Source organism: Podarcis pityusensis (genome assembly GCF_964106645.2).
Source record: "Podarcis pityusensis genome assembly, chromosome: 3".
In the NCBI taxonomy this organism is placed as follows: domain Eukaryota; kingdom Metazoa; phylum Chordata; class Lepidosauria; order Squamata; family Lacertidae; genus Podarcis; species Podarcis pityusensis.
Window position 1 is genome coordinate 112,147,812 of NC_138026.1, and position 18,384 is coordinate 112,166,195.

The 18,384-nt window shown below is 48.5% G+C and overlaps 1 protein-coding gene across 6 annotated transcripts in view; it reads left to right on the plus strand.

Moving 5' to 3' along the window:
• Positions 1–7,630: 7,630 nt before the first annotated feature.
• The window catches only part of CCDC85A (coiled-coil domain containing 85A), a 165,389-nt gene continuing 154,635 nt past the window's right edge, over positions 7,631–18,384 (plus strand). For all 6 annotated transcript variants that reach the window (XM_081001071.1, XM_081001068.1, XM_081001069.1 and 3 more), the window contains exon 1: positions 7,631–9,304. In XM_081001071.1, the coding sequence (XP_080857197.1) occupies positions 9,032–9,304 (273 nt within the window). In that variant the 5' untranslated portion in view covers positions 7,631–9,031. The remainder of the gene's footprint in view (positions 9,305–18,384) is intronic.

Sequence of the window (18,384 nt, forward strand, 5' to 3'; positions counted from 1 at the left end):
TCAATACTAAGCTGCTTAAAAACTCACTGTTGCTGAGCTTCAAGTCATATAGCAATTTCTTTTCAGTTCCTTGGTGAGATCTTGGGCACTTTGGAATATAAGAACATAGGAAATTGCCTCCTGCAGAGGCACTTCGTCGAGTTCAGTATTGTCCACACTGATTGGCAGCTGCTTTTCAGGCATTCTGGCAGAAGAAATTCGCAGCCCGACCTGAAGATACCAAAGACCGAGGCTGGGATCTCCTGTGTGGAAAAGAGGTGTTCACAGGGTTCAAGGACTTTGTGTGTAGTTGTAAGTGTTGCAAGCAGAAAATTCGGGGGTGGGGGAGAGACATTCAATTGCACAAAGAGAAACCCTACCGCTGATGCAATGTTTGCCTTTAGTGCTCTGCTTGACAGATCAGAAGGTCGGCGGTTCGAATCCCTGCGACGGTGTGAGCTCCTGTTGCTCGGTCCCTGCTCCTCCCAATCTAGCAGTTCGAAAGCACGTAAAAGTGCAATTAGATAAATAGGTACCGCTCTGGCAGGAAGGTAAATGGTGTTTCCATGTGCTGCCCTGGTTCGCCAGAAGTCGCTTAGCTTCGTCATGCTGGCCACATGACCCAGAAGCTGTACGCCAGCTCCCTCGGCCAGTAAAGCGAGATGAGCGCCGCAACCCCAGATTCGGCCACGTCTGGACCTAATGGTCAGGGGTCCCTTTACCTTGACCTTGACTACAGCCTAAAACCTATTGCAAATGACTTGCATATCTGATTTAGTTCAACCTTCTACCAGAGAGCCAGTGTGGTGTAGTGGTTAAGAGTGGTAGACTTGTAATCTGGGGAACCGGGTTCGTGTCTCCGCTCCTCCACATGCAGCTGCTGGGTGACCTTGGGCTAGTCACACTTCTCTGAAGTCTCTCATCCTCACTCACCTCACAGAGTGTTTGCTGTCGGGGAGGAAGGGAAAGGAGAATGTTAGCCGCTTTGAGACTCCTTCGGGTAGTGATAAAGCGGGATATCAAATCCAAACTCTTCTTCTACCTACCCCTTGAGTAACTTATTATGTCAAAGAAGAAGAAGAAGAAGAAGAAGAAGAAGAAGAAGAAGAAGAGGAGGAGGAGATTAAGGATGACAACATGGGAAAAGAAATCATAATTATTATTTTTGCTGATGATCGCCTGATTTTTCAATAGCTCATTAAAAAGACGCAAGGCAAAAAAGGTAGCAAACTGTGATAGCTATTAAGTTGTTTGAAGAAGCATCAACAGAGCCAGGAAGGGAGGAATTTACTGGCAATACACATTTCCCAGTTTTTCCCCGTTTTTTTTTTACCGGCAGTCAATAAATTTGCTGGCAAATGGCAAGTCACTTTTTGATGGTGTTATTGAGGAGGTACCAGCAATCAGAGCCAAAACGAGTAACTTGCCCCAAATTTGCAAGTCTAATGCTGCCATTGGAGAAGATACTAAAATATGATTCCCTCCCCGCTTTCCCAAACCCTTGATTGCTTCCGTTCCCTTCATTTTCATCTTGGTTTGCAACTGATAAAGTGTGACTTTGCAAATCTCAGCGGAATATCTTGGGAACAAAAGTGGATAATGACACAAACATGTATTATTTATAATATGCCGGGGATGTAGATATTTAAATAGAAGGGGGGGGGGGTGGAATCAACTTGCCAAAAATCATGAGCAATAAAAGAAGTCCCAAATGAAGCCAAGAAAGAATCATAAATGAGAAGAAAATTAGACTCTCTTTGGACAGGAAGGCTCAGAAAATGTTACAAAATTGTGAGCTGAGATGAAATTCACACAGAATTATCAACCTCATATATCCAACGTGCTTAAGTCTAATTAATGCATGAAGGTGTTAAGACCATAGAGTAAGGTGTCCTGCCAGACTTAGCTACGTCACCCCCCTCACCTTGGGAGAAAGGGGGAACAAGCCTTTGTTCTTCTGTTCAACCATGTGAACCCTACCAGTAAGGAGGTCTAAGCTGGATGCTCCACGCTCAGACCGTGTGGCTTAACCAAACCATCCTTGTGTTTCTATACAAACAGTTTTGAAACATTTACCACTTTGGAACCTAAGTTTTACTGCCTGTGTTTTCTTGCTGCTGTATGGAAAAGCACATGAATCTGACCTTTGAAGAGTTTGTAAGTAAACCATTTTTAATTTACCAAACATGTGGTCTCTTTCTATGCAAAGGGGAACTTTGGAAGCTACTTAGATGGGGATATTTTAAAGGTCTAATAGTCTTTATTTCCACACTTTACTTTGTGGCATTTTTTGCGATTTAGCATTTCTGCTGGGGTTCTCTCACCATAGAATACTTATCACCCAGCAGAAAAACAAGAAAAGTGTAATTCCTCATTTTTTTCTTGCTGTTGCTCTGGGTTAAATAGGTTAAGTACCTACGGGACCGCCTCTCCTGGTATGTCCCATGGAGGACCTTACGGTCTTCAAACAAAAACATCTTGGAGGTCCCGGGCCACAGGGAGGTTAGGCTGGCCTCAACCAGAGCCAGGGCTTTTTCGGCTGTGGCCCCGATCTGGTGGAACACTCTGTCACAAGAGACTAGGGCCCTGTGGGACTTGACATCGTTCCGCAGGGCCTGCAAGACAGAGCTGTTCCACCAGGCCTTTGGCCAAGGCACAGTCTGAGCCCCCCCTTTGGTAATCCTCATAGAACTCTAGCCCAATGGTTGCCATTAATTTGATTTTGAATTGATTTTAGAATGAATTGATTTTAGAATGCTGTGTTACTTTTATTGTTGTTAGCTGCTCTGAGCCTGGCTTTGGCTGGGGAGGGCAGGATATTAATAAATAATAATAATAATAATAATAATAATTGTTAAGTTGGTTTCTGAAACACTGAAAGTCCCTACAAAACCTGCTTCCTAGATGAATGCCAATGTCACAAGTGGCAATACCTCCATCACAAGAAGTCCTCCTTTGGTTTGCTTTTGAATCCATCAAGAGACAGTTGTCTACCTATAGCTTCACCTTGCCTAAGATGCCTACTTTCTTGACAAAGATCCCATGGCCGATGCCAGCTTCCACCAATTTCAGCATGTTTTTGGACTACAACCCCCATGATCCTCAAGCTCCAGCATGACCAGTGCTTAAGGACGATGGGAGTTGTAGTCCAACATCTGGCTCTCATCACATTGTCTATCTTGGCTTGTTATCCTTTATATAAAATTTTAGCGACTGTACAGGACTAAGGCACATGCTATTGAATAAGTAGAGATTTCATTTCACCTGATGTAGCTTTCCCCACTTCTTCAAAATAACACACACCCACCCCAGCCAAAATCCTATTCTAAACAAGTACTAGGGGGAAACTACAGTGCGGTATAATGGTTTGGGTGCTTGGTGACCAGGGCTCAAATTTCCACTCAGTCACTGTTAGAATTCCTGCTCCATGATTGCAGTCATGGGATTTTTGTCTATCACATGACGGTATATGTTTTGACTCTACAGAGTGGGAAGTGACAGAAACAAGATGTTTGTGTTACTGTGTTCCGTGAAGTGGGACTATTGTCCTTTGTCCTTTCTCTTTTCTGTCTGATGCTAGAGAGAGAGGGAGCCATGTTGCAGTGCTCCATGTGTGTTTATATGTAAATGAAGTAGATTAGCCAAAATGCTGAGTTCCTGAGGTCTGTCATGCACATGATGCGCAAACTCTGCGGATCCCTAAGTGTGCCGATGTTGGTTGGCATCGGTCACTGTGATGTTCGGGCAGAAGAAAGCCTTTGAGGCACCTGAACAAAAGACCAGGAGTGAGAGAACATGCCAGTTGGGCATGTGTCTCTGCCAGAGTCCTACTCGAGTGTAGGCAGAACTCCTGACAGTCACATGGAGATGAAGCTCACTGGGTGACCGTAGGCCAGCCACAGTGTCTCAGCCTAACCTCCCTCAGAGGGTTGTTGTGGGGATAAAACTGGGAGGAAGAGAACGGGGAAAGGTGGGATGGAAATGCAATAAAAATAAATATTCCGCCTTGGCCAGACCACATCTGGAATACCGTGTCCAGTTCTGGGCACCGTAATTTAAGGGGGATGTTGACAAGCTGGAAGGTGTGCAGAGGAGGCCAACCAAGATGATCAAAGGTCTGGAAACCAAGCCTTATGAGGAACAGTGGAGGGAACTGGGTATTTTTAGCCAGGAAAAGAGGAGAGAGAGAGAGAGAGAGAGAGAGAGGAGATGAGAGCCATCTTCAAATATCTTAAGGACTGTCACATGGAAGAGGGAGCAAGCTTGCTTTCTCCTGTTTTGGAGGGTAGGACTCGAACCAGTGGCTTCAAGTTGCAAGGAAGGAGATTCCGACTAAACATTCAGAAAAACGTTCTGACAGTAAGAGCTGTTTGACAGTGGAACAGACTCCCACAAGAGGTGATGGACTCTCCTTCCTTGGAGGTTTTTTAATTTGGATGGCCATCTGCCATGGATGCTTTAGCTGTCATGGATGGAGCAAGCTTGTTTTCTCCTGCTCCTCTTAATAGATTGAAATTTGGGGGTACAAAAAAAAGAGAAAGAAACAACAACAGACATCTGGAACAATGTACAGTGGTACCTTGGCTTTCAACCATAATCCGTTCTGGAGGTCCAGAGGTAAACCAGAGGTAACCCAAGGCGTGCTTTTACCAATGGGGCCTCCAATTTTATTTGTCCATAATCCAAAAAAGAAAAGAAAAAGAAAAAAGGGTTGTAATCCAAAAAAAGGTTGCAAACCAGGACACACACTTCCAGGTTTGAAGTGTTTGTAATCCACAATGTAAGCAAACCAATATGTATGCAAACCAAGCTACCACTGTACTACAAAAACACACAGCTACTTATAAAAATGTTACATTAATACAAAGTTACTAATATACAGTCATACCTCATGTTACATTTGCTTCATGTTACATTTTTTCAGGTTGCGTCCCGCGGCGACCCGGAAGTACTGGAAAGGGTTACTTCCGGGTTTCACCGCTCGTGCATGCGCAGAAGTGCCAAATCACACTTCGCGCATGCGCACAAGCGCCAAATCGCGCTGCACACCTGTGCAGATACGGCACTTCAGGTTGCGGGCTTTTCATGTTGCGAATGGGCCTCTGGAACGGATCCCGTTCGCAACCAGAGGTACCACTGTATAGAAATCAGTATCACACCCTATCTCTCAACCTCCAGTTTCTCAACATGGCTCCAATCAAGCTCTCAGCTCACCAACAAAAGCCTTACAGCAAGATACTGGAAACAGTGGGCATCTCCCCAGTCTTCCACTCTAAAATTGCTTTTTATGGGCACTCCCTCAGGCTGCCCAGAGCTGTGCCCCATACAGTTGCACACCCAGTTCCAAGGGCAGCAGTGGAGTTTCCCAGGTGGTCCAGAGGATGGGGCAAGGCTTGGACAGCCACCTGCCAAGGACTCTTCAGTTGTGATTCCTGCTGTGCAGGGGGTTGGACTAGATGATCCTTGCGGGTACCCCTTCCAATCCTAGAATCCTATTAGGGTTGCCACCTTTGTTCTGGCAAAATACAGGACAGGGCAGGACTGTTGTGGGTGTGACCCCCCCAAAAAAAATCTGGTGGTGAAGTGACTTCAAAGCAATCCGTTGCCATCTATTGCAGCCTAAGAGGATGGCCCCTGGGGAATTTGTCACACATAAACATGACTTTGTAAATTTGTCTGTGCTTGGCGTTGTTGTTATTTAGTCATTTAGTCGTGTCCGACTCTTCGTGACCCCATGGACCAGAGCACGCCAGGCGCTCCTGTCTTCCACTGCCTCCCCCAGTTTGGTCAAACTCATGCTGGTAGATTCGAGAACACTGTCCAACCATCTCGTCCTCTGTTGTCCCCTTCTCCTTGTGCCCTCCATCTTTCCTAACATCAGGGTCTTTTCCAGGGAGTCTTCTCTTCTCATGAGGTGGCCAAAGTATTGGAGCTTCAGGATCTGTCCTTCCAGTGAGCACTCAGGGCTGATTTCCTTCAGAATGGATAGCTTTGATCTTCTTGCAGTCCATGGGACTCTGAAGAGTCTCCTCCAGCACCATAATTCAAAAGCATCAATTCTTCGGCGATCAGCCTTCTTTATGGTCCAGCTCTCACTTCCATACATCACTACTGGGAAAACCATAGCTTTAACTATACGGACTTTTGTTGGCAAGGACCTTTGTCCCCTTCGTAGATCACTGCCTTGTCGTGGTGAAGGGGCTTGAATAACTCAGAGAAGCTATGAGCTATGCCGTGCAGGGCCACCCAAGATGGACAGGTCATAGTGGAGAGTTTTGACCACACGCGATCCACCTGGAGCAGGAACTGGCAAGCCACTCCTGTATCCCTGCCATGGACAAAGACAACAGGTGCTTGGCTTATCTAGAGCTTAAATGCATGACCTTTCACACAGCCTTTCACACGCCTGAATTTGGAGAGGATCCCTAACTTGGCACAGAGAGGGAGATAGAGCTAGAGATAGAGAGAGATGGGGGGGGCATTTGTCCCCCTAAATCAGGGAAATAAATTAAAATACTTAACTAACTGACCTACTGCGTCACAGATAAGTACCGTATTGGCCCGAATATAAGATGCACCCACAAATAAGCCACACCTTTAAAATTCAGGGCGGTAGTTCTGGGAAGCGGGCGCACAGTTCCGAATATAAGCACACTTTAACTTTTCACAGTCAGAATTTGGAATTTGGAAAAAAAGTGTGGCTTATATTTGGGCCAATACGGTAGGTTAGGGACGCGGGTAGGACTTGCCGATCAGAAGGTCAGCGGTTCGAATCCCCATGACGGGGTGAGCTCCCGTTGCTCGGTCCCTGCTCCTGCCAACCTAGCAGTTCGAAAGCACGTCAAAGTGCAAGTAGATAAATAGGTACCGCTCCAGAGGGAAGGTAAGTTCCTCTATTTGATTTTTTGGTCGCCGAAGTATGCTACAGGATCCTGCCCTTGCTGGAAACCCTCAGAGATGAGGCGGATTGCTTGCCTCTTCTGCCCTTTGGCGGAAGGTAAGCAGTTCAAATCCCTGTCACAGGGTGAGCTCCCATTGCTCAGTCCCTGCTCCTGCCAACCTAGCAGTTCGAAAGCACATCAAAGTTCAAGTAGATAAGTAGGTACCACTCCGACGGGAAGGTAAATGGCGCTTCCATGTGCTGCTCTGGTTCGCCAGAAGTGGTTAGTCATGCTGGCCACATGACCCGGAAGCTGTACGCCGGCTCCCTCGGCCAATAAAGCGAGATGAGTGCCGCAACCCCAGAGTTGGCCATGACTGGACCTAATGGTCAGGGGTCCCTTTACCTTTACCTTTAAGGTAGGTTCTGCCCCCCCCCCCATCCTGGCTATGCCCATGGACAGACAGTATCTGAAATAAAGCTGTAAGAATACAGGAGGTAACATTTTACATTGAAATACGGGGCAATCCTGTATTATGAAGGATAGGTGTCAAGCCCTAAATTCTGTAATTCGATGATTCAATTCTAGACGCGGCGCCTGTGGGCCAAGCCCGCGAGGTGGCGCCTGCGAGCCGCGCCTCCCTCTCTGTCGCCCCCTGCCCCCCCCAGCATCGCACGTGGTCCACCACCTCCCAGCTGAAAAGCCTCGCGCCGCCTCACTTTCGCTCTCACTCTGACTCTAGCCCGGCCAACGTGGACCGCGCCGCGGGCGCAGCGCCTGCCCAGGGCGCCGGACCAGACCCTCCCGTGCCCAGTGCGCGCTCTGGGTATCCCGTGGCTCCGAGAGCGCCGCTCGGAGCATCCGCAGGGAGCCGGTTGCGCGGGCTGAAGCGGGGCGAGGCCCGGCTGCCCGGGACGGAGGAGGAGGAAGAGGAGGAGGAGGAGGAGGATGGCTGCCAGGGACGAGCCTAGTTGAGAAGCGGGCAGCGCCCTTTCCTGAGCTGCAACGGAGGAAGGAGAGGGCGGATCGGTGCCCCCGCGCACGGATTCTCCCGGAGCAACGTGGGGAGGGTCCGGTTCTCTCTCGGATCTGTGCCTCTACCCCGCTTCTCCAGACCCCTGTCTCCAAAGCTGCGTTGCCCAGACTGGGGAGTGGCGCGCGAACCTGCCTTTGGTCCGCATCCTCACGTACAAAAGACCCGCGTGTCGCCTTCCCGCGCTCGCTGCGTCCGGAGAGGGCGCGTGGGCGTGTTGCAGGATCTAACAGAAAGGCGACCTGCACGCAAGGGAAAGTCCTCGAGTCCTGTCCGGGGGGATCTGGCAAAGAGACTCGGATCGTGCCACTCCCGGATCCTTGTTTCCGAGGGAGGTCTCGCGCCGGAGCCGATGCGGAGCAAGCCCTGAGTTTCGCGGCGCAGAAGGAAGCGAGGAGACACCCTCTCTGCGCCTCCTTTGGGAAAACAGGCTGGGAGGCGCTGGATGAGCGACCCTTCTCCGCCCGACGGCGCCAAGGATCCTTCGGGTCGGCTCCACTTTGTTTGCAAAGAGCCGGACTTGGGAGGGGCGCGTGGACTCGCCCCACTCGTGATCGCGCCGCGTGGCTCGCAAGTTCGTAGGCGCTGGGGGGGGGCACTGTGAAACTCCTTAGCACGCACGGGTATATATATATGTGTGTGTGCATGTATTTTCCTGTTGAATTTGGAAGATCCACTAAACTCTGAAGCTGAAGCTGTGCGGGAACACCCAGCTCCTTTTTACAACCCCCCAGGGTCACACACAACAAAGATTTTGCTGTTTTACGGCTCCCTCCGCCCGGGTACTGTTCTAAGCGCAGACTCAACAACCGGATCGGAGGACTGAAGATTCCTTATCTTCTCTCCGTCTCTCCCCCCCTCTAAAATAATTTGCAAGGATGTCTTTTTACACCGAGGGAGCGCCTCCTTCCTTCTGAACAAGCCACAATAGCTTGGGGGAAAGCACCCCCCTTCACTTTGTCTTTACTGCATTCCGAAGTCACTCCGATTTCTCGGAGAGGGACAGTCCCGACTGACTTAAAGGCGTTGTTTTCGAGATCTGGGGCTTGAGGGTCTTGGTGGAATACGGAGTGCAACGACATTCTCCCCCTCCCCATCCTAGCCAGGCGATCCCGGAGCCACTTGGGCCGCCGGCACCATGTCTAAGGTGGCGACTCCGTCCGGATCCGCACCTGGAGCCGGGGCGTCGGCGTCGTCGGCGCCCGGCTCGGAAAGTTGCGCGGCGGGTGTGGCCGAAGACCTCTCCAAGGTGTCGGACGAGGAGCTGCTGAAGTGGACCAAGGAGGAGCTGATCCGGAGCCTGCGCAAGGCGGAGTCGGAGAAGATGAGCGCCATGCTGGACCACAGCAATCTCATCCGCGAGGTCAACCGGCGCCTGCAGCTTCACCTGGGCGAGATCCGGGGACTTAAGGTACACACCTGGGAGAGAGGGGATGGAGAGGGGAGGCCAGGGAGGGAGTAGTCTAATTTCTGCCGGGTGTCAGAGAGGCAGGATGTTTCTGGCTTCCCAGCTCTAGGAATCACAGCTGGGGAGAGAGATCTGGTTGGCCACTGGGAGAATATCCCTCTAAGAATTTTTAAAAATGTAGGAGCTAGCCGACCTGGCTGGAAGAGTCCGTGACCAAAAGGAGGAGGATTATCAGGAAGAACGGACAAAATTTAAAGAATATCTAGTTAAATATGTTAAGTTAAATTAACTGGAAAAGCTTGCAAATACCAGATAGGCCTAGGATTTAAATATGTAATGGGATGAATTAATATGTTTAATGCTGAATTGGAAAGAAAGAAAGATGTTAAGTGATTAAGTTAGTTTTATAAGAATATTGGTTTTGGAAAACCGTTAAAATGATATACACTGAAATTCAACCAGGGGGATATGAGGAAGTCACTTAACAATGTTACTAAGTTTGGTTCCAATACGGTTGAGATTTATGTTTGTTTGTTTGTTTGTTTATTGATTTTTTGGAAAATCAATAAAATTTTCCAAAAAAAGAGAGAATTTTAAAAAATGTCTTTAGGTGGAGAATCCAAATGGCATCCATCTCTCTCACTTGCTTCCCACTGGGAAGTTCTTCTCTTGAATTACTGAACAGCTGCTGGGAGACTTTCCACCCGGGAGATTCATCTGTCTCCCATTCTGTCGTCTCCAAAATCTGCCAGCTGAGATTGGTTTGCCTCATGCTAGTGTTGCCTCTGCCTCTTTGCCGTGAAAACAATGTTTCCTTGGTCTTAGATGCCAGCCGTCCCTCTCCAAAAAGAAACAAACAGTTATTGCTTTGATTGCTAGGACTCACAGAATCGTAGCGTTGGAAGGGACCCCGAGGGTCATCTAGTCCAACCCTGTGCCATTCAGGAATCCTACCCTGGGTGGGCTTGAACCACCAACCTTCTGGTTAAAAGCCAGGCACTCTGACCCATTGCGCCACAGAGGTGCCTCAGTCCTAGAGCATGTGGAGTAAGGTTAATGTGTAACCTTTGAGAATGTGCAGAGTGTTAGGAACAGCTTAAGGTCACCCAAGTGAGGTTCATGGCTGAAGTAGGGATTTGAACGCTGGTCACCCAGGTCCTAGTCCATGACTCTAACCACTATGCCACACTGCCTCCCAATGCATGTTGGAGAATGTCCCTTGGAGAATGTTCAGAGGTCAGGAGGTGATGGTCTAGTGAATTGGGGGCAGTGACCGCCTACATATGTCTCCCCTCCCTAATTCCTTGAATGCAAATAGACCTAATGGACGCCTCAGTTCTTCTTCCCCTACCCCTGAAGGCACCATTTCTTCCAGCCATTGTAGAAGATGAATCTTCCTGGCCATCTTCTGGCCTTCAAAAACTGATTTTGGCATATCCCCTGTAAATGTGTTGCATATAGATTGTGATTTTGGGGCATTATGAGTACTTGGACACTGTCTGCATTTAACAGATCCTTGCCCCCCGCCTGGAAAGTTTATCAGATGTCAAGCTGATTACTGGTTAAACTGGAAAGAGACTCTGTGAGTAGAGTCGGGTGGGGGGTGCCCTGAGTCTTTTGATATTCTTGCTTCATGGTTTGGACCCACAGCCCTGAGCCCCTGGGAGAATAAGGAGAGCCCTGCTGGCTCAGACTGGAGGTTATAGATCAGGCTTCCTCAACCTCGGCCCTCCAGATGTTTTGAGACAATTATTATTATTATTATTATTATTATTATTTATACCCCGCCCATTTGGCTGGGTTTCCCCAGCCACTCTGGGCGGCTTCCAACACAATATTAAAATACAGTGATGCTTCAAACATTAAAAGCTTCCCTAAACAGGGAACAGACTACAATTCCCATCATCCCTGACCACTGGTCCTGCTAGCTAGGGATCATGGTAGTTGTAGGCCAAAAACATCCAGAGGGCTGAGGTTGAGGAAGCCTGTTATAGATAATAGAATCTTAGAGTTGGGAAAATCCTGCGGGTCATCTAGTCCAACCCCCTGCAATGCAGGGATATGCAGCTGTCCCGTATCGAGATTGAACCTGCAACCTTGGCGTTATCAGCAGCATGCTCTAAATGAGGTCCATTTTCTCCTGCATCCTGTTTCCTGAAACAGCCAACCAAATGTCTCTGGGCAACCAGAAGGCAGGGCATGAAGGCAGTAGCCCTCTTCTGGCGTTGCTCCCCAGCAAACCAATGTTTGGTGGTATACTGCCTGGAGGCTCTGTTGAGCTGTCCTATGCACCAGGGACAAGCTCATTTTCAGAGTGCTTATCCCTTCCTAGCCAAATCAGCATTATCCATGCACAAGAGGGAGGGGCGGCAGGCCTGGGGTGACCCCAGGGTTTGCAGAATTGCCCCCCTAAAAAAAAACAAAACTTAGGGGGGAAATCTGTTTTAGAAACCACCTCATTGGACTGAGTATGCTGAGGATCTGCTGCAGGAGATAGGAAGTGGAATGGAGTATGTTGCAAAAGGGCATGGCTGGCTGCTTGGAGCACTGAACGGGAGTATTCCACGCTGCACCATTTTGTTGCAGGTCCCACTTATCATGACTAACTGTTACTTTATTGCCAGAGTGAGGGCTTTACTATTAGGAACTTTTTTTTCCATCTAGGGAGAAAATCCACTTTGGAATCCATTATCAGAATCCTTAATGCACAGTGGATTTTTTGCAGGAGATGATGTCTGAGTAGGAGCCTGAACATTGTGTCTGCTTAAGGAGCTTCTGCCTGCAAGAATTTCTCCACCGTAGAATTCGCATTGCCACATGATCTTCTTTTTTCATAATTAAAACATGTGTCCTCTTTGCCTATTCCACCCTGGAGGAAAGATGCTCTGTCGGAATGGGGTGTTCATTGGCTGGCACAGGGGAGGTGGGAATATGAGGGGCACTTGGAAAGACTGATAATGGATGGCTGAAAAATATTAGCGCCAAACCAGGGAAATCTGTGGCAGTTGGGAATATACCACTCCTGAGATGCTGCTCTGGCTTCGCTTATTACTTACCACCCTGCCCTTCCTCTAAGAAACTTCTCTGTCTGCCCCTTGCGTAAGTCTCTGACATTTCCGGTCCAAAAAATGTCTGGATGGAAAAAAACCCTACTAGCTTGGCATTCTGAAGAGCCAACAGCCTGAGTCTATATAGAGCATCTTCCCACTTTTATGTGGTCCAGCTTAGATGCATGGGACTAGACCTGCTTAGCCCCAGCAGCTGAAATGAGGCAGTGCAGTGTGGTGGTTCGATTCAGGTGTCAGACAGAGCTGGGAACCCCAGATTTGAATCCCGCTTCAGCTGCGAAGCTCATGGGGTTAACTTGGACCAGTCATTTTCTGGGTTGTTGTGAGACTAAAGGAGGTGGTTTTGCGTGTGTGGAGAACTATATGATGTCTTGATCTTTTGGGGGAAAGGGTTGAATTGAATTTTATTATTACGGTCACAGACCAGTTCCGGCTCACTTACAATGCCAGGAAAATCATAAAATACAAAGGAATACATTGAATTGCGGTTGGGTATAACAGTGACAGTTCAGATACAGCGGCAGTTTAAAATATATATTAAATCTTGATCACTACAATATAACCTAAATTTGTCATTTAAAACCTTAATCATTTTGGTAGTACAGCTTGTTCCCTAAGTTTTATGGCAGTCGCACAGAATTTGGCCACCCTTAGCGTGATCTCTAGATCCTTGTCCTCTACCAGGAGTTTTAGACTTTGAAGTTTGGACCCATTTGGAGGGGGGAAAGGATTAATAAACGTGATGGTGATGACGACGACAACAACAAGTACCTCTTATTTCTGCACTGTTTGAGCAACATCCAGCCACCTGTGGTCCTCTGCAGTTTATGTTCCCCCAATACTTCCTTCCCATCCTATGGTGTTTAAGTCATGATTGAGTGGAGATAGCTCAGGCGGTAGAGCACAAGACTCTTAATCTCATGGTTGTGGGTTTGAGCCCTACTTTGGGCAAACAATTCCTGTATTGCAGAGGGTTGGACTAGATGACCCTCGGGTTCCCTTCCAACTCTACAATTCTACGATTGCCCTTAAAAGGTAAAGGGACCCCTGACCATTAAGTCCAGTCGTGGCCGACTCGGGGGTTGCGGCGCTCATCTCACTTTCTTGGCCGACGTCCAGCTTCCGGGTCATGTGGCCAGCATGACTAAGCTGCTTCTGGTGAACCAGAGCAGCGCACGGAAACGCCGTTTTACCTTCCCGCCAGAGTGGTACCTATTTATCTACTTGCACTTTGACGTGCTTTCGAATTGCTAGGTTGGCAGGAGCTGGGACCGAGCAAAGGGAGCTCACCCCGTTGTGGGGATTCGTACCGCCGACCTTCTGATCGGCAAGTCCTAAGCTCTGTGGTTTAACTCACAGCACCACAATTGCCCTTACATCCCACCTTTTCCCCCAGTGAGATCCAAGGTGCCATACATGGTTTTCTCCCATTTCATTTAAATGCCACAACATCCCTGCGAGGTAGGTTCTCCTGAGAAGCAGTGCCTGTCCCAAGGTCATGCAGTGAGCTTCATGGCCGAGTAGGGATTCGAACCCTGCTCTTAATAGCACCTGCGTAAATCCAGGAAAGGAACTGTGGTCCGCAAAGAGTCAGCTTCTCCCCATTTAAATAGTTCCTCCTCTGGGTCGTGGGTTTGAGCCCCATGTTGGGTAAAAGATTCCTGCTTTGCAGGGGGTTGGAATAGATGACTCTTGTGGTCTCTCCCAGCTCTCCAGTTCTTTGATTCCCATGTTGGTGGTTGAGAAAGAGACACCTACACACCACCAGCTTTTTGTAAAGCTCCCCTGTGTGATCACCTGGAGAGAATTCTTGTGTGTTCTAGGCGATCAGGAGAGCACATGTGTAGACTTTAAGACATGGGTAGGCAAACTAAGGCCCAGGGGCCAGATCCGGCCCAATTGCCTTCTAAATCCGGCCTGTGGACGGTCCAGGAATCAGCGTGTTTTTACATGAGTAGAATGTGTCCTTTTATTTAAAATACATCACTGGGTTATTTGTGTGGCCTTCCTGGTGTTTTTACATGAGTACAATGTGTGCTTTTATTTAAAATGCATCTCTGGATTATTTGTGGGGCATAGGAATTCGTTCATTTCCCCCCCACCCAAATATAGTCCGGCCCCCCACATGGTCTGAGGGACAGTGGACTGGCCCCCTGCTGAAAAAGTTTGCTGACCCCTGCTTTAAGAAGCCTTTGCAAAAAGAAAAGAAAAAGTTTGTTGCTTGCCTCATTGGCTTTTTGTTGTTGCTGTTGTTTAGTCGTTTAGTCGTGTCCGACTCTTCGTGACCCCCTGGACCAGAGCACACCAGGCACTCCTGTCTTCCACTGCCTTCCGCAGTTTGGTCAAACTCATGCTAGTAACTTCGAGAACACTGTCCAACCATCTCGTCCTCTGTCGTCCCCTTCTCCTTGGGCCCTCCATCTTTCCCAACATCAGGGTCTCTTCCAGGAAGTCTTCTCTTCTCATGAGGTGGCCAAAGTATTGGAGCCTCAGCTTCACAATCTGTCCTTCCAGTGAGCACTCAGGGCTGATTTCCTTAAGAATGGAGAGGTTTGATCTTCTTGCAGTCCATGGGACTCTCAAGAGTCTCCTCCAGCACCATAATTCAAAAGCATCAATTCTTCGGCGATCAGCCTTCTTTATGCTCTCACTTCCATACGTCACTACTGGGAAAACCATGGCTTTAACTATACGGACCTTTGTTGGCAAGGTGATGTCTCTGCTCTTTAAGATGCTGTCTAGGTTTGTCCTTGCTTTTCTCCCATTGCCTTTTAGAGTGCCACAACTCACATCCTTTAACGGGCTTTTACAAGATTGCAAGATTTTTGTCCTGATCTCCCTGCCATAGCCCTTTGAAGCATTTCCAGTGGTTCCCCTTCCTTGTTGCTACTTGCCTGGTCCTATCCAGCTTCACACCACATCTGTTTATACTAGTTCCTTCTGGTGTGTTGTGCATGTGTGGCAAAAGAAAGGAAGAAAAGTCATCTTGATTGCTTTGCAAATGGTTAGTGGATTGCTGAGTTAATGGGCCGTATGGATTATTATTTATGGTGCTGGAGGAGACTCTTGAGAGTCCCATGGACTGCAAGAAGATCAAACCTCTCCATTCTGAAGGAAATCAGCCCTGAGTGCTCACTGGAAGGACAGATCCTGAAGCTGAGGCTCCAATACTTTGGCCACCTCATAGGAAGAGAAGACTCCCTGGAAAAGACCCTGATGTTGGGAAAGATGGAAGGCACAAGGAGAAGGGGATGACAGAGGACGAGATGTTTGGACAGTGTTCTCGAAGCTACCAGCCTGAGTTTGACCAAACTGCGGGAGGCAGTGGAGTGCCTGGCGTGCTCTGGTCCATGGGGTCACGAAGCGTCGGACACGACTAAATGACTAAACAACAACAAATGGATTATTATGTGTGCTGTAGCCTAATGCAGTCCCCACTTGTCAAGAAAGGCAGAGGAGAAGAAACTGTGGAAAGGAAGGTGGAAAAAATATATCTTCACCCTCCTCCCTCCCCAGAAAAGCTCTTTCCGGGTGGTTATATTTAGTGACATCCCCGGCTGACTATTGATCCAGCCGGCGGAGGAGGGATATAAAACTTTGAAATGATGCACTCAATTGACCCGGCGACAAGCAGGGCAGCTGGGAAGAGGAAGGGCGAACAAGGAACGGCTGCCGAACTTCGCACTTGGGTCGTTTCAGGAGACCGAGGAAGCTGCCTGATACCAAGTCAGGTGAATGGCCCATCTGAGCTCAGGAGTGCCTACACTGGTTGGCAGCAGCTCTCCAGAGTTTCAGGACTAGGGGGACCTTCCTAGTCCTTTCTGGAGATACCCTGATATTGAACCTCTGATGCTCCGCATGCAAGATGCTCCTCTGTAGGCTATTTTTTTCACCTGTAAAGGGGGAAATTTGGAGAATCTCTTGGAGTGAAAAAAGCAGCTTGCAGAGGGCAATTTTGAACGGGAAAATTTCCGAAGGGTTAAGTAGTCCATCTTCTGGATCACAGCAGGGGAGGTAAATGTTACATTCCCCCCTCCACACCGGTATTCCTTCTTTTCATAAGGGTAGTGCCTGGGGATGGAGGGCATCTCTGTAGCTTTTAATTCATTACAGCTGCCGTCTTCTGGCGTAGGGTTGCTTCCAGGGGACATTCAAAACATAGTGTGAAGGACTTCACTGGACCCGACCTTTCCAAAGGCCAGTGCAGGAGTTTCCTTGGTGTCCACAAATTGCAATCTTCTTTGGAGTTTGCTTAGGGACGCGGGTGGTGCTGTGGGTTAAACCACAGAGCCTAGGACTTGCTGATCAGAAGGTCGGCGGTTCGAATCCCCGCGACGGGGTGAGCTCCCGTTGCTCGGTCCCTGCTCCTGCCAACCTAGAAGTTTGAAAGCACATCAAAGTGCAAGTAGATAAATAGGTACCGCTCTGGCGGGAAGGTAGACGGCATTTCCGTGCACTGCTCTGGTTCGCCAGAAGCGGCTTAGTCATGCTGGCCACATGACCCGGAAGCTGTACGCCAGCTCCCTCGGCCAGTAAAGCGAGATGAGCGCCGCAACCCCAGAGTCGGCCATGACTGGACCTAATGGTCAGGAGTCCCTTTACCTTTACCTGATGTGCTCCTGATTTTTATTAGCTTTCCTCCTGTTGATGCCATTTTAAAACACCTTCACACTAAAGGCTAAGGCAGGGGGCGGCAATTATTTTTAGCCGCGGGCTGGTCCACTGTCCCTCAGACCTTGGTGGCAGGAGAAGCAGCACCGGGGGGCGGGAAGCTGGAAGAAGAGGCGAGGGGGGCAAGCAATCCTCACCCCCAGCCCCAGCCCCAGCCACTGTGCTTAACTTCCCTGGGGCTGCCACCATCACCACTGCTGCTATTTCTTGTGGGTAGGCAGAGCGAGCTCGTCTGCTTCGCTCTCTGGCCCACAGGAGCACCAGGGCGGTGGTTGGGGGGGGGGAAAGATGGGCGGCGCAAAAGGGCTGGCTCCGGAGAGGGGCTGCTTAAAATGGTGCTCAGCCAGCTCAGCCCAGTCCCCTTCCTCCTCTAGACAAGGCGAGGAGAAGATAGGAGGAGGGAGGGAGGAGGCGCCGCCGTTGTGTGTGTGACGGAGGGGGGGGAATGGAATGGCGCCGGGGGAAAAATGGCGCTGCCCGAGCGAACTGAATCTTCACGCCGATCCACAGACAGTCCGCTGCCTGGATCCTGAAGGCAATTGGGCCTGATCTGACCGTCAGACCTTAGTTTGCTGACCCCTGGGCTAAGGCATATTTATTTTTTAATTAATTTTGAATTAATTTTCAACGTATCATTTTCAACAATAATTAAACATACAGTGGTACTTCGGGTTAAGTACTTAATTTGTTCTGGAGGTCCGTTCTTAACCTGAAACTGTTCTTAACCTGAAGCACCACTTTAGCTAATGGGGCCTCCTGCTGCTGCCGTGTCACCGGAGCACGATTTCTGTTCTCATCCTGAATGAAAGTTCTTAACCTGAGGTACTATTTCTGGGTTAACGGAGTCTGTAACCTGAAGCGTATGTAACCTGAAGCGTGTGTAACCTGAGGTACCACTGTACTTTAACTTCTTATACAATTTTTTTTACTTCCATCAATCACATCTGAAAATTTTCCAATCTAATTACTTAATTTACATTTCTTATTTTCATTATTACATTTAAATCTCATATCTAATACCTCTCTTCTTTGCAATATTTCATATATTTCTCCTTACAAAACTTCTTGTTGCCCTACTAGTGTAATTTGTTGATTACAATTGCTCTTCAAATAGTTTGTATATTTCTTCCAATCTTCTGTAAATCTCTGGTCCTGCAGGTTTCGAATCCTTCCTGTCTTTTTATCCAATTCTGCGTAGTCCATTAATTTTATCTGCCGTTCTTCTTTCTTTGGTATTTCTTCTTGCTTCCATTTCTGAGCCAACAATACTCTTGCCGCTGTGGGCTAAGGCATATTTAACATCACTAACACCAAAGTTCAGTCCCCGTATTGGACAACTGCATA